Source organism: Littorina saxatilis, linkage group LG13, assembly GCF_037325665.1.
Source record: "Littorina saxatilis isolate snail1 linkage group LG13, US_GU_Lsax_2.0, whole genome shotgun sequence".
In the NCBI taxonomy this organism is placed as follows: Eukaryota; Metazoa; Mollusca; class Gastropoda; order Littorinimorpha; family Littorinidae; genus Littorina; species Littorina saxatilis.
Window position 1 is genome coordinate 18250106 of NC_090257.1, and position 17553 is coordinate 18267658.

Consider the following 17553-nt stretch of genomic DNA (forward strand, 5'->3'; position numbering starts at 1 on the left):
TCAACACGTGCTCTCAGCGCGCAGCGCGGAACCGATTTTGGTTCCACCTCAGCTATTTTGGTTCCACCTCAGCTTACCCGGGCCCCCATACCGACACACCATAGCCGCTACACCACATCACAACGCCAAAGTTCTCGGTGGATCTTTTTCAAATTTGGACACCGTATTCAGCTACACCCCGGACACAATATCATCGATGAGATATTTCAACACGTGCTCTCAGCGCGCAGCGCTGAACTCATTTTCGTTTTTGTGTTCATTTCACCATTATAAGTAACTCTTCCTTATCTTCTCCAGTGTTTGGCGTTTATCTCCCTTCCTTCGTGTGGCTTTCCCGTTCAGTTGTAAGTTACTACACTGCGCTGTCCACTGCGCTGAGCGTCTTCGGATATTCCCGGCGTTCTGTTACTGTTACCTATTTTTAGAAGGTCAACGCAGTGTACAGAACGTAAATTGGACCCGTAAATTATCCTCACTGTAAAAGTGCAAAGGTCGAATCAATTTATAGCCACGCGAAAAATACACTGTCATCTATCTCTCTATAGATACGGCTTCTCTGTGTGTGTGTGTGTGTGTGTGTAAGTGTGTGTGTCTCTATGTAAGCAACACCTGTGCATTCTTCAGTTCTGTTTGTGATGTGGTCTGGCGGCTTTTGTGTAATTTTATGTACTGGCCTTCCTTTGAGAAGCCATAACTTGCTCAGTCCTGATTGAGTGGAGTTCGCCTCCAAAGGTGATTAACACGGTTACATTCGTCGACAAGGATGGGACTCGATATGGTCAGGAATGGCATTATGGCCACTGAATCATTTTCGTGCTGTTCCCATTCCACGAATCTGGGAGGGACCTAAGCTTGGCGGGTCCATAGTTCGGACCCGCGTACGGCTCTAAGTACTTCTTCCCGGCGAAGCCGGCTACCCGGCGAAGCGGGTATTCATTCTAGTTATACATATATGTAAACTCCACTTTGAATCCCCAAAACTTCACATTCAGCATGGCCTTGCTCCACTTGCCTCATTTAAGGGTAAACAGGTCTGTAATATTATAGTGGACCCCCCCTTTCCTCAAAATGGAGGGTAGTTGATAGTATAGTGGACCCCCCCTTTCCTCAAAATGGAGGGTAGTTGATAGTATAGTGGATCCCCCCTTTCCTCAAAATGGAGGGTAGGTCATAGTATAGTGGACACCCCTTTCCTCAAAATGGACGGTAGTTTGAGTATAGTGGACCCCCCCTTTCCTCAAAATGGAGGGTAGTTGATAGTATAGTGGATCCCCCCTTTCCTCAAAATGGAGGGTAGTTGATAGTATAGTGGATCCCCCCTTTCCTCAAAATGGAGGGTAGTTGATAGTATAGTGGACCCCCCCTTTCCTCAAAATGGAGGGTAGTTGATAGTATAGTGGACCCCCCCTTTCCTCAAAATGGAGGGTAGTTGATAGTATAGTGGACACCCCTTTCCTCAAAATGGAGGGTAGTTCATAATATAGTGGACCCCCCCTTTCCTCAAAATGGAGGGTAGGTCATAGTATAGTGGACACCCCTTTCCTCAAAATGGAGGGTAGTTGATAGTATAGTGGACCCCCCCTTTCCTCAAAATGGAGGGTAGTTGATAGTATAGTGGACACTCCCTTTCCTCAAAATGGAGGGTAGTTCATAGTATAGTGGACCCCCCTTTCCTCAAAATGGAGGGTAGTTGATAGTATAGTGGACCCCCCCTTTCCTCAAAATGGAGGGTAGTTGATAGTATAGTAGACACCCCCTTTCCTCAAAATGGAGGGTAGTTGATAGTATAGTGGACACCCCCTATCCTCAAAATGGAGGGTAGTTAATAGTATAGTGGACCCCCCTTTTCCTCAAAATGGAGGGTAGGTCATAGTATAGTGGACACCCCTTTCCTCAAAATGGAGGGTAGTTGATAGTATAGTGGACACCCCTTTCCTCAAAATGGAGGGTAGTTGATAGTATAGTGGATCCCCCCTTTCCTCAAAATGGAGGGTAGTTGATAGTATAGTGGACACCCCCTATCCTCAAAATGGAGGGTAGTTAATAGTATAGTGGACCCCCCTTTTCCTCAAAATGGAGGGTAGTTCATAGTATAGTGGACACCCCTTTCCTCAAAATGGAGGGTAGGTCATAGTATAGTGGACACCCCTTTCCTCAAAATGGAGGGTAGTTCATAATATAGTGGACCCCCCCTTTCCTCAAAATGGAGGGTAGTTGATAGTATAATGGATCCCCCCTTTCCTCAAAATGGAGGGTAGTTGATAGTATAGTGGACCCCCCCTTTCCTCAAAATGGAGGGTAGTTGATAGTATAGTGGACCCCCCCTTTCCTCAAAATGGAGGGTAGTTGATAGTATAGTGGACCCCCCCTTTCCTCAAAATGGAGGGTAGTTGATAGTATAGTGGATCCCCCCTATCCTCAAAATGGAGGGTAGTTGATAGTATAGTGGACCCCCCCTTTCCTCAAAATGGAGGGTAGTTGATAGTATAGTGGACCCCCCCTTTCCTCAAAATGGAGGGTAGTTAATAGTATAGTGGACACCCCCTTTCCTCAAAATGGAGGGTAGTTCATAGTATAGTGGACCCCCCCTTTCCTCAAAATGGAGGGTAGTTGATAGTATAGTGGACCCCCCCTTTCCTCAAAATGGAGGGTAGTTGATAGTATAGTGGACACCCCTTTCCTCAAAATGGAGGGTAGTTGATAGTATAGTGGACCCCCCCTTTCCTCAAAATGGATGGTAGTTGATAGTATAGTGGACCCCCCCTTTCCTCAAAATGGATGGTAGTTAATAGTATAGTGGACACCCCCTTTCCTCAAAATGGAGGGTAGTTGATAGTATAGTGGACCCCCCCTTTCCTCAAAATGGAGGGTAGTTGATAGTATAGTGGACCCCCCTTTCCTCAAAATTGAGGGTAGTTGATAGTATAGTGGATCCCCCCTTTCCTCAAAATGGAGGGTAGTTGATAGTATAATGGATCCCCCCTTTCCTCAAAATGGAGGGTAGTTTGAGTATAGTGGACCCCCCCTTTCCTCAAAATGGAGGGTAGTTGATAGTATAGTGGACCCCCCCTTTCCTCAAAATGGAGGGTAGTTGATAGTATAGTGGACCCCCCCTTTCCTCAAAATGGAGGGTAGTTGATAGTATAGTGGACCCCCCCTTTCCTCAAAATGGATGGTAGTTGATAGTATAGTGGACCCCCCCTTTCCTCAAAATGGAGGGTAGTTGATAGTATAGTGGACCCCCCCTTTCCTCAAAATGGATGGTAGTTAATAGTATAGTGGACCCCCCTTTCCTCAAAATGGATGGTAGTTGATAGTATAGTGGACACCCCCTATCCTCAAAATGGAGGGTAGTTAATAGTATAATGGATCCCCCCTTTCCTCAAAATGGAGGGTAGTTGATAGTATAGTGGACACCCCTTTCCTCAAAATGGAGGGTAGTTGATAGTATAGTGGACACCCCTTTCCTCAAAATGGAGGGTAGTTGATAGTATAATGGACCCCCCCTTTCCTCAAAATGGAGGGTAGTTCATAGTATAGTGGACCCCCCTTTTCCTCAAAATGGAGGGTAGTTGATAGTATAGTGGATCCCCCCTTTCCTCAAAATGGAGGGTAGTTGATAGTATAGTGGACCCCCCCTTTCCTCAAAATGGAGGGTAGTTGATAGTATAGTGGATCCCCCCTTTCCTCAAAATGGACGGTAGTTTGAGTATAGTGGACCCCCCCTTTCCTCAAAATGGAGGGTAGTTGATAGTATAGTGGACCCCCCCTTTCCTCAAAATGGAGGGTAGTTGATAGTATAATGGACCCCCCCTTTCCTCAAAATGGAGGGTAGTTGATAGTATAGTGGATCCCAAAACCAGGCAGGTCTGAAAAAAGTAGGGTTTTTTAAATTGGAGGTAAATTTACAGGCATCAACAGAGGATCTGGAAAAAAAAGGTTCTGAAAAGATAAAAGATCTTAAAAAGGGGAGTGAGGGGGGGGGGGGGGGGGCCTCAGATGTTGTTACATGTATATATTCATTGTGTGTGACACAGGTTCCAGAGTACCTTGCACACGTGGATAAGCGACTCAACGAGGAAAACGAACGACTTCTCCATTATCTCGACAGTTCTACCAAGTGAGTTGATGTTTGCATGTAGGGGCAGATTGGAAGGTAAAGAGAGGTGTAAGAAAACAGATCTTTCCATACTGATGTGAAAATGAATGAGCGTATTGTTCCCTCGGAGCGGTACAGCTGTATTTTAACTACAGACAAATGAGCAAAAGAAAGAGAGATTACATTTAGAGATCACCAGGAGCTTCCAAGTTCTGGTTTGGACAGTGTAAAAACATTGTACTTACTTTTTAAGAAGAAATTGATAAGTGTTAACTGCCTGGTACTGTTTTGTCAGCTGCTCACTGCTGATATTTCTATTAGTGTACCTTGTGTTTTTGCTTTTGTACAGTTGTACGTGTTACATTTTGGAAACAAAATCTTAACACTTTCTACCCCACCTATGTTGACCAAGTTTTTTTTAGCCGAGACCAGCTGTGCTGCAGCAGGTCACTCAGAATTGTAGTAACTGTGTTGAAAACTGTATCAACATGCTGGAACATGCAGGCGTTAGATTGACGTTACAGGAAGCGACTGAAGTGACTGTGTGTACGGATATATCCGTACCAAGTCAGACAGAGCCATATGAGTGGGTACGGATATATCCGTGCCTGGGAGACAATGAGTTAAGCATGTTATGTGTTTTTCTTTGAACAGGAAGCCGCTGATCAGCTGTGTGGAGAAACAGTTACTGGAGCAACACCTAGCGCAGATTTTGCAAAAGGGTAGGTTGCTCTGTGTCTGTCTGTCAGTATGTTCATTTTGTGTGTTTTATTGGATTCCTTCAGTAAGTTGACCAGTATGTCAATTAGTATGTCAATACTCCTGGCAAGGTGTATTGCAACTGCAGAGCTGGATGATAAGAGTCACAGCAGAATTGTGTTTTCAAGTGAGGGCTTTGGCTGATTGGCGCAATAGCCAAGTGGGCCCGAGGATGTTTGGGATTTGAAACCTAGCTGTGCCTGGTGAAATACAGGTGGATTTTTCCCCATCTCCCAGGTCAACTTCTATGCAGACCTGGTTTATCCACCTTGTGTGTAAACGCAAGCACACACAGAAAACGGCCATGCATGTAAAAGTAGCTAGCCCATGAATGCAGAAGAAATAGCATTGGTTGATAGACTCACAAGTAGACTTAAAAATATGCATTTTTGAAGATTCAGGCATTTTATTAATTTTAAATATGTTAATGGTTTCAATGTTGGTTTCAGGCTTGACCCAGTTGCTGGATGAGAATCGGATAGCGGACCTCACACTGATGAATCAGCTCTTCTCCAGAGTCAAAGATGGCCTCAAGGAGTTGTGTACTGCTTTCAGCAGCTACATCAAGGTAGGAATGAACTTCTTGATTAATATTGAAAATAGGTGTACAATTGCTTAGATTTGAATGAACTTCTTGATTATTGAAAATAGGTGTAAAATTGCTTAGATTTGAATGAACTTCTTGATTATTGAAAATAGGTGTAAAATTGCTTAGATTTGAATGAACTTCTTGATTATTGAAAATAGGTGTAAAATTGCTTAGATTTGAATGAACTTCTTGATTATTGAAAATAGGTGTAAAATTGCTTAGATTTGAATGAACTTCTTGATTATTGAAAATAGGTGTAAAATTGCTTAGATTTGAATGAACTTCTTGATAATTGAAAATAGGTGTAAAATTGCTTAGATTTGAATGAACTTCTTGATTATTGAAAATAGGTGTAAAATTGCTTAGATTTGAATGAACTTCTTGATTATTGAAAATAGGTGTAAAATTGCTTAGATTTGAATGAACTTCTTGATTATTGAAAATAGGTGTAAAATTGCTTAGATTTGAATGAACTTCTTGATTATTGAAAATAGGTGTAAAATTGCTTAGATTTGAATGAACTTCTTGATTATTGAAAATAGGTGTAAAATTGCTTAGATTTGAATGAACTTCTTGATTATTGAAAATAGGTGTAAAACTGCTTAGATTTGAATGAACTTGTTGATTATTGTGTTAAATTGCTTTGAGTAGCTTTAGTAAGATCGGGGGTCATTATTTTTGTTGTAGATTCTCTGAAACTGGTTACTTCTTTGGGGATCGTTTTCTAAGGAAAACGGGCCTAATTTAATGATTTGAAGGGGAAGGCTAATAGATTGCTAGAGGCTGTGTGTGTGTGTGTTTATGTGAGTGTTACTGTTAGTGTGTGTGAGTGTTAGTGTGTGTGTGTGTGTGTGTGTGTGTGCGCGAGCGACTCTCTTTGTACAGTGCTGTGTGACAGGGATGTATGTGTGCGCGCGCCTGCACTTAATTGAGTTATTCCAAAGTGTGTGCAAATTAGTGCATTTTCTGGGCTTACCCATGAAAGGGAAAGAGTATACTTATCAGTACTATGAATATTCATGAATAACGTGAATGATTGCAGAATACTGGGCGTCTGATTGTTGTCAATCCGTCCAACGATGCAGAGAAAGACAAAGACATGGTGCAGAACCTTCTTGGTGAGTCTCAGACACTTTGAAGTGCGTGCATCACACACAGATATGTGCACACATAAGCACGCACACGCACACACACACGCACACAAACAAACTTTGATTTGTTTTCTCTCTAATTGACCTTTTCACACCGACCACCAGTTTATAATAATCACTTTTGGTCAGCCCCTTTCAGTCGGCCTCTTGGGTGGTTGTCCCTCATTTCTTGTGGAGAAGAATACTGCAGTCAAACCTGCCCTTGTGACCATCTGTCGAAAGTGACACCTGTCCACAACCACCATCCCAAGGATCCAAGACATGGTTTTATTCTATGAAATTCACTTTTCAATAGCGACCACCTTGTATGTAACGACCACTTTTGGTCTAACGACCACTTTTGGTCGGTCCCTTGGGTTGTCTTTGCAGACAGGTTGGACTGTACATGACCTGTCCAAATATGACTCATCTGTGTGGGTGTGTCTGTGACAGATTTCAAGGACAAGCTGGACAACATCATTGAAGTGTGCTTCGCGCAGAATCCCAAGTTTGTCAACGCCATGAAGGAAGCCTTCGAGAACTTCATCAACCAGCGACAGAACAAACCAGCAGAGTTGATAGGTACACACATTTTCATTTCATTTTTGGCTCACGTAAGTGTAGCCTATGCGATGCTAACTTTTGTCTGTCTGTGCGTGTGTATGTGTGTATGTGTGTGATAGAAACTTTAACATTTGACTGAACACCGAAATATTAATTTTACCTGGTTATTATCCAAGCAACAGCTTAACACTATTGTGACTAGCATTGCCACGGCGTTAACGTCCTGCCTGCCCAAGCTTGCCACCAAGAAACTTCCCAAAAAACAGTAACTGTAAAGAAATCTGTCTAGCAAGCTTGAATTAAGTCCAATCACCACCAAATTTTGTGTACTAATTAAAAAATGGATGCCCAGTTCAGTCGTGCTATTTATAAGTTTGTCACGCGATTTGTTTTAGCAAAGGGGGGGGTGAAAGGGGGATAATATGTGTTTTTTAATGTTTTTTTGTGTGTGTTTTCTTTTCCACTGCTTTTTTAAAAGTTATTTTTTAACAGAAAGTATTATAAATAATTTTATAACCAAACAAGGTGTAAAACCTATGAATTAGCTGAAATATTGTTAAAATTCTACACAGAAATAAGGAGACAGTACAAAGAAAAAAACAAGCAAATCCCGCATTCACTCACAGCATCCTGACTCAAATGAAACAAAACTGTGACACTCACCAAATGATGTCTAGGTAATCCATATTGAATATGTCACATTTTCACAACAAAGTCCCAACTGTACACCTATGAACATTTCCAAAAGGATTATGAGGCTCCAGCCATCCATTGTTATCAGTGCTGCCACGCCCCCCTTGCAACTACACATTCGAAGATTCATGCAGTACCACCCTAACACGTGTAGTTTGCCGACTCATACTAGCAACAACAGGACTGTTTCTTCCTCAATATCACTGCTATTATCGCTTTCTTGAGGCGAAAACAACACGTCGGAATCATGATTTACAGGGTCCTCAAGATCCAACATCCGGAGAATCTCCTCCCGTGACAAGGCTCGCCTTCGATTCATTTTTTTCTCTCGAAAAAACCACACAAATCAGGCTAATTTTGCATATGGCGGAAGGGCACGCAAAGTGTGTCAAGGGAAACAACTCAATTTACTGCAAGCTTCAAAAACCGGGAAGCAATCACGAGTCGTGTACCCTGTATGGCTCTTACTGAAAAATGCGCGTCCCGTCCATGGGCGTGTCAGCGCTGTCACTGATTTATCAGTGTCCCGTCGCGAAAGTGTTAAAAGTATTGAAGCAATGATCAACATTTCGTTGGCACGTATGTGATAGAAACTTTAACATTTGACTGAACACCGAAATATTAATTTTACCTGGTTATTATCCAAGCAACAGCTTAAAAGTATTGAAGCAATGTTCAACATTTCGTTGGCACGTATGTAGTTAAAGTGTGTATCCAAAGAAAACGGGTGGTGGGGGGTTTTGGGGGGGTGAAAACAGGTGACTGGTTTGTGTCGTGTGTGGTATGTAGACCAGGTCAGGGGTCAAGGTTAAGTCAGATCGCGTGAAGGATTGTGGTATAGATACAGTTCTCACCCAGCTGCAGTTTGCCGATTCGGGGAAGACGATTTCACATTGTTCGGTTTCGTAGCCCCAGAAAAATAGATAAAGAAGATACCAAAGGAGATTTCCTGCAGGTTGATCTGCACAGCGTGTTTCCAGTGTGTGTGCGAGGAAGCGCTGTCGAAAGCGCAGTGTCGATCTGGCAGTCGTGTCCCCGTAAGTAGGCTACAGACAGACAGATCTAGATCTAGCGTCTCCCACTCTTGCACCGTGTCACCTATGCTTACTGTGTGTGTGTATGTGTGACGGAGTGAATGAGTTTGTGTTACCGTTTGTCGATTTCTTACGGGAGCCTTGAAGGCTTCGCCTCTTGTCTACTTTATTATCCCATTTGCTGGAAATTCAGGTCGCTTCCTCCCAGCGGAAAGCTAGCACCAACAAGAGTCGCGCTACCCAGATGTTTGGGTGTAATCAGCCACCTGCACTTATGGCAAAATGACCGAGGTCTTGTATGTGCCACCGTGGTTGCATGGTGTTAGGGACGTGGATACTGCCTCTAAGGCTGCACTTAAAGTTGGTCTGTGTCCGTCCCAGCCTGGATTCACACCCATCAGCCCAGGATCACGAGTCCAGTGCTCTACCAACTGAGCTACCCAGCCCCCTTGATATGTACATAATATCTCTCCTTATTCTATGGATGTAGGTGGTTATACAAAAAAGATCTCACCTTGTTCTATGGACAGTTTTTTTTGTTTTTGTTTTGTGTGTGTGCTTTGTTTCTGGTGTCTGTATAGCTAAGTTCACAAGATGAATAGTGCTGTGTAGAAAAGCAGACTATTGCTCGACCCAGACCTTACAGTGCAGGTCCTGTGCTTGCTTCTGAAATACATACCCAGTTCTCAACTTCTCATGGGTTTTCCACCAAGCTAACGGGAACTTTTCTGTTTTTCAGCCAAGTATGTGGACTCCAAACTCAGGGCTGGAAATAAGGTGAGTTTCAATGCAACAGACATTCAGTTTGTTCAGACTTTCTCTCTGTCTTCGGACAGGATTATGCATTTTCTTTAAAAATGTAATGCTTTATACAAAGTGAGGAATGCTCTGTATTCTAAGGAGTAAATAGCCACACTGCTTTTAGCACAGGAGTGGGAAAAAGGACAAGGCTGTTTGGAGAGTTTTAAACAATGAATACTTTCATTCACGAAACTGACCAAAACATCTGACCAGTGCACCCACCACAAGCTTTCAGGCTGCTACACTCTACTGTACTACAGGTTTTCTCTGTTCACAATCGCATTCCCAAAGACAACTGAAAGCAATTTTCTCTATACTCACAATGTACAATGTATCAGAAAACAAAGTGAGATAAACCCTTGCACTACCTGTATAACATAAGCTGACGTCCTGTGTAACTTGCCTTAACAGGCAACAAACCGTTCAATAAACAAACAACAACAAAAGAAGAAAAAAAAAACAAAAAAAACAATCGTGTGTGGGTGTGGGTGTATTCATTTATACACCAAGGGCACACTGTAAGTTGTCAACTGAAGTAAAATTAATACAGGTATTGCTTTGTATGTACATATTTTGTGGCAGCAAATAGATTAAAAGGAGTTAGAGAGATTAGTGCAGTGAAAGTGGTTTAGACAAATACAGTGTGTGCTTGATTGGTCGTAAATACATTGTGTGCTTGCTTGGTCATGTTGCAGGAGGCCACAGAAGAAGAGCTGGAAAAACTGCTGGACAAAATCATGGTGCTCTTCAGGTTTATACACGGTGAGACAGCTGTACACAGGAATACTCCTGTCAGAGATAGGTGGTTGGGAGGGATCAAAGAATGACTGATCGCTGAATGATCAAAGCATAATCTTAATTGTTCATAATATGATCAAGATCTGGTTGACAGTTATGGCATTTACCATTCCTTTTGAATTCAAGTTGCAATAGTCATCGGAGCCAGGAATCACCACGGATGGCTTGCTGATCACTGGAAGTGTTCACTAAGCACGTATGTTTTCGTAAACTCAAATGACCTCAAGCCAATTCTTCGTTACCTCGATCAAAACACGTGCTACGTGCCAGCGATCCTTTCCACAACAAAATCTGAACTTCGTTGAACTCGTGAACGCTGATTTTCGAAAGAAAAGTGTATCACATTGTGTGTGCGCTGCATGGCATACTCGGCATACACATCGGAGTTGGTTGTTCGTCCCGATTGCGGAATACAGCATGTCGGAGGCGTGGAGCGTCTTCCGGATATTGTGAAAAACCTGTCTGCGGAACAGGGGCTCCTACCCTCTAGACTGCTGATAATCCTGACGATTTAAAAAAAATCGTTTATTGTGGATAACACTTAAAGATTAAATGATTGCTGACCTTATTGACAATAAAGTGTTTGTTACTGTTAACACAGCAATTGAATACTTGTCAATACAAGATTTTTGATCGCTGACAAAAAACCTGAATTTGTAATTGCAAACACATGAGGTGCAATGTTGATTTGCCCTGTCTTTCAGGGAAGGATGTGTTTGAAGCATTCTACAAGAAGGACCTTGCCAAGCGACTGCTGGTGGGGAAGAGTGCGTCAGTCGATGCAGAGAAATCCATGCTGTCCAAACTCAAACAAGGTAGGTAAAAGAGAAGGGAAAATGTGATTTGTTATGAACTCTTATGGTTTGTGTGTGTGTGTGTGTGTGTGTGTGTGTGTGTGTGTGTGTGTGTGTGTGTGTGTGTGTGTGTGTGTGTGTGACTTTTGTTATCACTTTACAAACAGAGCGGGTGTCAGTCTCATCACCTGCACTGTCACTGGGGCAAAAGCCAATTGGCCCTGACTAACTTTTGACACAGACATTGTGGTGGGGAAAGGGGGGGGGGGGGGGGTATTAACGATCAACAAAACAAGAAAAACTGAAGGGTTAACAGATGGTTGAATTTGAGGCAACTGACTGTATGACTCACTGGTCAAGACTGAGAAAAAGAGTACTGCTTTGCTATCATGCTACTCTTCTCGATGAATGAGGTTTGGCACAGCAGAGCTTTCTTTTACCATTACACCTGATTGCATTGATCAAAGTTTCACCCTCAAAATTAGCTGGTATGCATAACATGACACGCGATGCTGAGTAGTCAGTGACAATGTGTGTGGTCCCCAGAGTGTGGCGGGGGGTTCACCAGCAAGCTGGAGGGGATGTTCAAGGACATGGAGCTGTCCAAGGACATTGTGCTGGCCTTCAAGCAGCACCAGCAGTACCTGGACGCCTCCCAGGCCATCGACCTGACCGTCAACATCCTCACCATGGGCTACTGGCCCACCTACCCGCCCTGTGAGGTCCTGCTGCCCAGCGAGGTCAGTCATGCATTCCGCCCATCACGTACCATCCTCCCTATTAGCATAGCAAGTTGAGCTGAGGTGCATGAAGCAAAAGTGGGTGAAACCTAAACGGGTGAGAAAAAACCGCGGGTTCTGATTCGTTGAAATCATAACAAATCTCAATTTCAACCAGTCCCAAACCGCGGCTGACTCCCACCCGGTTGGTAGCTTTCTTGTGCGTCTGCCCTGAGCAGTGTGCTTGAAAATGAGATTGTCTTAGGAAGAGTAATCAAATACATTTCCCGTAGCTCATTTTGGGCCAGATGTGCTATTATTTTGAATGCCTCTCCATTTGACTTTGGTAAATCTGTCGCTCTCTCTCACTCTCTTTGTCAAGAAAGTGTGAAACAGTGGAAATATGCATGTGCCGCACAGACTGAGTTAGCTGCATGAGGATGTTGTGTGAGAACACTTTCAATATTAGTAATATTGTGTGAGTGTATGACTTGAGTAAGATATCGAGGATCTTTTGACTGATCATCATAACTGGATTGGAGGGGTCCTTTTTTCAGCGTCTTGTAAGATACTGGATATCTTTACAACTCAGCTGTCATACATCCCACCAGGAGATTGGCGCACATTTCAAGCGTGACCCAATGTCATCACTTTCGGAATGTTGTGTCATTGAGGCTCTGAAAACTTTGAACACTCTTACAGTTAGGGTTAGGGTTAACAAAGGTGACTTGAGTAACTTGGAGTCGAAAACGGGTTTCGACTTTAAGCAACGTTTTGGTATGAGATTTACCATGCAGCTTTTCTTTGGCTTCCTTGTCAATCTGTGCGCAGTTTTTGGAAGAGAATTTTCTTTTGCTGTGTTAGGCTGTGATGAAAAGGTATAGTTCAGTGAAATATTGATTGGTGTCTTTGCAGATGGTTTACCTACAAGAAGTGTTCAAGAAGTTCTACCTGGGCAAACACAGCGGTCGCAAACTGCAGTGGCAGCCAACGCTGGGTCACTGTGTCCTCAAGGCCGAGTTCAACAGTTTTGGAGTGAGAAAAGAACTGTTTATTGTGTATCCTGCTTCTATGTGTTTCCTGACAATTTGCATAGTATTGTATATTTGCATAATTATTATGATGTCTTGAATCTGGCGAGTGTCCAGTGAATTTGACTTTTCAAACTCTCAAAAACCAGTTCCTGTTCTTTGCTCTTGTTTTTTGTCTGAGTTGCAAATTGCAAGCTGCGATTTTAGTGAAATCTTTTCATTGTGAACTCGATTTTAGCAGCGTTTGGGCAGTTGTGAACAAATTCATATTTCTAAGACATTCAAAAATTGTCGTTCCCAGCTCGTCATAGTCAACCTACTGTTCGCTTTCAACTCATTCTCCCAGAAGTTAATACAATAATAGTAGGTGGATGTAACCAAAGGTTTCTGTTGTTTGCGTTGGGCATATCTACCTCTTTTTTTTTTTTATCCATAATCAGAATGTTCAATTCAGGGTTTGGTTTTGGTATGCTTTTCTTGGGTTCTCTGTGTGTTTTCTCTGAAATTAATTTGTTTTTAATAGTTTCTACACTGCAATGAAGTAATGTGTGTGTTGTGTATAGGTTCGGAAGGAGCTGCAGGTGTCTCTGTTCCAAACGCTGTGCCTCCTGCTGTTCAACGAGAACAACGAGTACACCTATCAGGAGATCAAGACAGCCACCGGCATTGGTCAGTATCTTTGTTTCTTTCTTCATTTGTATGCGTGTGTGTGTGCAGGGCTGAATCTGAGCCATATTGGGGAAGAGGGGGTCCAGGGTTTTGGAAGACCCCCTTTTTTTTTTCTCAAGGAGAGACGCAAAATACCCCTTTCAAATGCTGGATTTCTACAGCATCTTGGGGACCTTGATCCCCTGACCTCCTACCTGGCCAGCCCCTGTACATTTTACTGTAACAGGTGTCGGTATTTGATTGCAGCATTATGTGTTTGCGTTTTATCCACCTGCACCCACTCTTGCCAGTCACATACAAGAATCTTCCGACTTCAATCAGGCCTTTGTCTGTTAGCAGTAGAGGTACATATTCAGAGTAGTTTTATGATTTATGCCTAGAATTTCTATATTATCTTGGATCAGGGTCACTTTCAGACTTTTTCAAGCATCCCAATTCCCATGCCTGACTGTGTATTTTCAGCAAATATGTGAGTGTAGTTGAATTTCTTGTTCTCTCCTAGTTATGATTGCAATGTGATTGTGTGTTGTGTCGACAGAGGACAGTGAGTTGAGGAGGACGCTGCAGTCACTCGCCTGCGGCAAGGCCAGAGTCTTGCACAAAACACCAAAGGTATGACATCACTCAACCATTTGCCACCCAAACAGAATCATGCTGGCCCTGATGCAGCTGCGTAGAGATTTATTTTAATGATCTAATGAAGCAAGGCTCACTCTCATCTGCTCAAGCTTCTTGGGCAACATTTTCTAGGGCAAAACCATTTTCTAGGCCCAAACCAGTTGTGGGCCTCTAGTTATCATGGTTACGTTGTCAGAAAGGGAGAGCAGAAAATGTCTCTCTTGGTACTAATGGGGGGAAAGCGATTTTGCAGTTTCTTGATGCGGCCGTTATGGGATCTGCAGACCTGGGAACCCATACGATTTCGCCGTATTTTGTACGCATGATTGTCGAGAATACGATCAGTACGGTCAGTGGAAAAAAAATACGACCAGAAACATTCCTAGACTACTTTTCTTCACAAGCCCATCTCGAAGCCGATCCAGTATTTTGACACATGATTACAGTTTTTGTCAGTTAAACATTGAAAAAAAGCATTTGTTTTAAATGTATAGGTAAACTTAATTAAATTACATATCTTACCCAACTCACATATAGCAATTAACCCATAGTTCAGTGCTGATATCGCTGTACGCGTCCCCTTAGCAACAAGGAAGACGCCTCTAAAAAAGAGTGACCGAGACCCGTAAGGGTATCCAAGTCAGCCCGTAAGGGAGGCTGCCTTCCATATGCGCGCGCATATGCCGCCATCTTGTCATTCTACTCTCAGCGATCAGTGGAGCTGGTCGTGTTTGGTACGCTCCGGCTGTGTTTTCAGCCTACTTGCTTGGTCTTCCAGACCTGGTTTGTGTTCCCCTTGGTGTCTTCTTGTCACCGGACTTCGCATTTGCTGTTGAGGTGAGATCTTTCCATTTTTTTTACCTGAATTTTGGCGGCATTGTTGGCTTGTTTTCGGACTTACGAAATTTTTTTTCCAAATTTGTTTGTGAGTCTTTTTCATCATGGCCGACAATGCGGACGGGAAGAGGTCAGCATCTAAACATGTAGCTGCTTCGCCCTCTCCTGTTAAGAAAAGTTCTAGAAGTTCTAAAACGCACGGCGATACGCCCGTGTCTCTTTCGGGTTCAGAATCCAAAAAATGTAGTGATGTTGTTGTTGGCGTGCCCGGAGTTTCCGGTTCGTCTGCTAAACCTACGGAGAAGCCCTTGCTCGGGGTTAAGCATGTTGTAGGGGATGTCTCGCCTGTAGGTTCTGGGCTTGCATCTGCGGATTTTGCTTCTTTGCTTTTGACATTAAGCTCTCAGGTTTCGGCCTTAGCGGCTGAAGTTTCGTCAACTAAGGCGGAGATACGTGCGCTGCCGGCAGGGGTCGGTGGTACGTCGTCGCTGACCAGTGTGCGTTTGCCTCCCTCTGCTACTGTTACGAGGGCGGACGTGCATGCGTCTCAGGATGGGATCTCTCAGGCTCCCGTGGGGTCTCCGGCCGGTGTCCGTTCTTCTTCACAAGGTATGTGCACTCCACGTGAGCGTTGTCTTGAGGGAGTAGCCTCGGGTCTCATCCCAGGTGAAAGTTCTGAAACACTGGCTGATATCCACCGCTTAGTCGGGGTGTCAGTGGGTGCGAAGAGCCCTGACAAGCGAACAGATGTTCCTATTCTTCCTGGCCGTAGTCAGGTTGAAGGGCATCTGCTTCCGCCCAGGGGGCAGGAAGTTGGTGGTAGTATGGCTGGCTCTGGACTTGACTCTGTTAGTCAGTACGGGGACCAGTCTCCGGAGTGCACGGAAGGGCACGACGGCTACCTGGATGACGGTGCCGCCTCTCAGGCTGAAGGTGCTGGATTCTTTTTGCCACGGCAGCTGCCAGATGCGGTGGCTCTGGCGGCTGGAGTGGCTTCGAAATATCTCGAGGAGGAGGTGGCGGTGAACAAATCTCAGTTTGTCCATCCTCCTTCTGCCTTAGGGGATTTCAGGAGTGCTAAGGAACCGAAAAGTTCGTTCCGATTCCGGGAGTCCCCCTCTGTGGCGGTCGAGATGTCGAAGGTTTTTGCGAAAGGTCGAGCTATGTCCGATGCCTTTCCGCTGTTGTCACAGCATGGGGAGGCGCCGGAGGTGGTGGGCCCCTGGTTGGCTAAAGCGGGTCAACACGTTCCTTGTTCTGCGCTCTCAAAGAGCTCTAAACTGTCGGTTCGTCCCGTCGCTCTACTTGACTCTTTCGCTTTGCCGAGATCAGTTCTACCGGTGACTCCGGAACTGCTTTCTCTGCGGGAGGACGGGTATGCCAGGGATAGGGTAGTCCCTTACACGGAGTCTGCTCTTCAGGCTTTGGAGGAGACGGGTAGATCTCTGCTCGAGTTGGGTTCCGTCTCTAGTTCTCTCCAACGCTCTTTGTCTAGGTCTATCGCTTCTTCGTTAGACCCGTTTGAGTTCCGTTACGACGCCTCCCAGGAGGATGTGACAACTCTGTTGGCGACGCTTGCCAAGGTCTCTCAGGAACAATTGAGCTTGGCAGCCAGGCTTTACGGGCATGCTGTACATTCCCGCAGAACTGCCTTTTTGGCGGGTTCAAAGATCCGAGACAGGGGTACCATTGACAGACTTAAGGTATCCCCGTTTACGGAAGGGTCGCTGCTGGGTACTTCCTCTTTGGACGCTTTGCAGAAGGAAACCCAGGACGCTAGGGATCTGGCTATTGCAAGGATTGCTCACCACGGCTTTCAGAAGGTTCAGAGCAAGCCTACCTCCCAGAGTAAGGCTCAGCCTTCTTCGTCTGGGGGGGGCAAGATGCAAAATCAGTCCACCTCTTTTCGGGGTAGGGGGCGAGGCGCGCCTTACCCGAAGAGAGGCTCCTTTGGGGGTTCTCGGGGGTCGGGGCACAAGCCTCACCCCCAATGAGGGTCTCCCGAGCCACTATTCCCAGTAACCCCCGCCGTGGTGGCGGCGGGTGGCCCCTCCAGGGCCTTGGCCGCCTGGACACGCCTGGTGTCCAGCCGGTGGATTTTGGGAATAGTGCGTTCGGGATTCCGTCTCCTCTGGGCAGAGGGGAAGGCACCTCTGTCCAGGATACCTCCGCCTTTCAGATATCCCGTGGACCCGGAAGCCAAGTCAGCCGTTCATGCGGAGGTGGCTTCCCTACTCCTGAAGGGTGCGATAGAGGAAGTTCGAGATCGAGAGTCCCTCGGCTTTTACGGCAGGCTGTTTGTGGTGCCCAAAGCCTCAGGGGCATGGAGGCCTGTTTTGGACCTGTCCACCCTGAACAAATACCTACGGGTAGTCAAGTTTGTCATGGAGACTCCTCTCTCTGTAAGGGAAGCTCTGC

General features: G+C 44.8%; 1 protein-coding gene across 1 annotated transcript in view; it reads left to right on the forward strand.

Moving 5' to 3' along the window:
- LOC138983789 (cullin-4A-like) overlaps positions 1–17553 on the forward strand; it is a 39319-nt gene that overhangs the window by 8550 nt on the left and 13216 nt on the right. The window contains exons 7-18 of the mRNA XM_070357116.1: positions 4038–4120; positions 4754–4821; positions 5308–5426; positions 6490–6565; positions 7031–7159; positions 9608–9645; positions 10365–10431; positions 11172–11282; positions 11808–12001; positions 12896–13015; positions 13575–13680; positions 14219–14292. Of these exons, the coding sequence (XP_070213217.1) occupies positions 4038–4120; positions 4754–4821; positions 5308–5426; positions 6490–6565; positions 7031–7159; positions 9608–9645; positions 10365–10431; positions 11172–11282; positions 11808–12001; positions 12896–13015; positions 13575–13680; positions 14219–14292 (1185 nt within the window). The remainder of the gene's footprint in view (positions 1–4037; positions 4121–4753; positions 4822–5307; positions 5427–6489; positions 6566–7030; positions 7160–9607; positions 9646–10364; positions 10432–11171; positions 11283–11807; positions 12002–12895; positions 13016–13574; positions 13681–14218; positions 14293–17553) is intronic.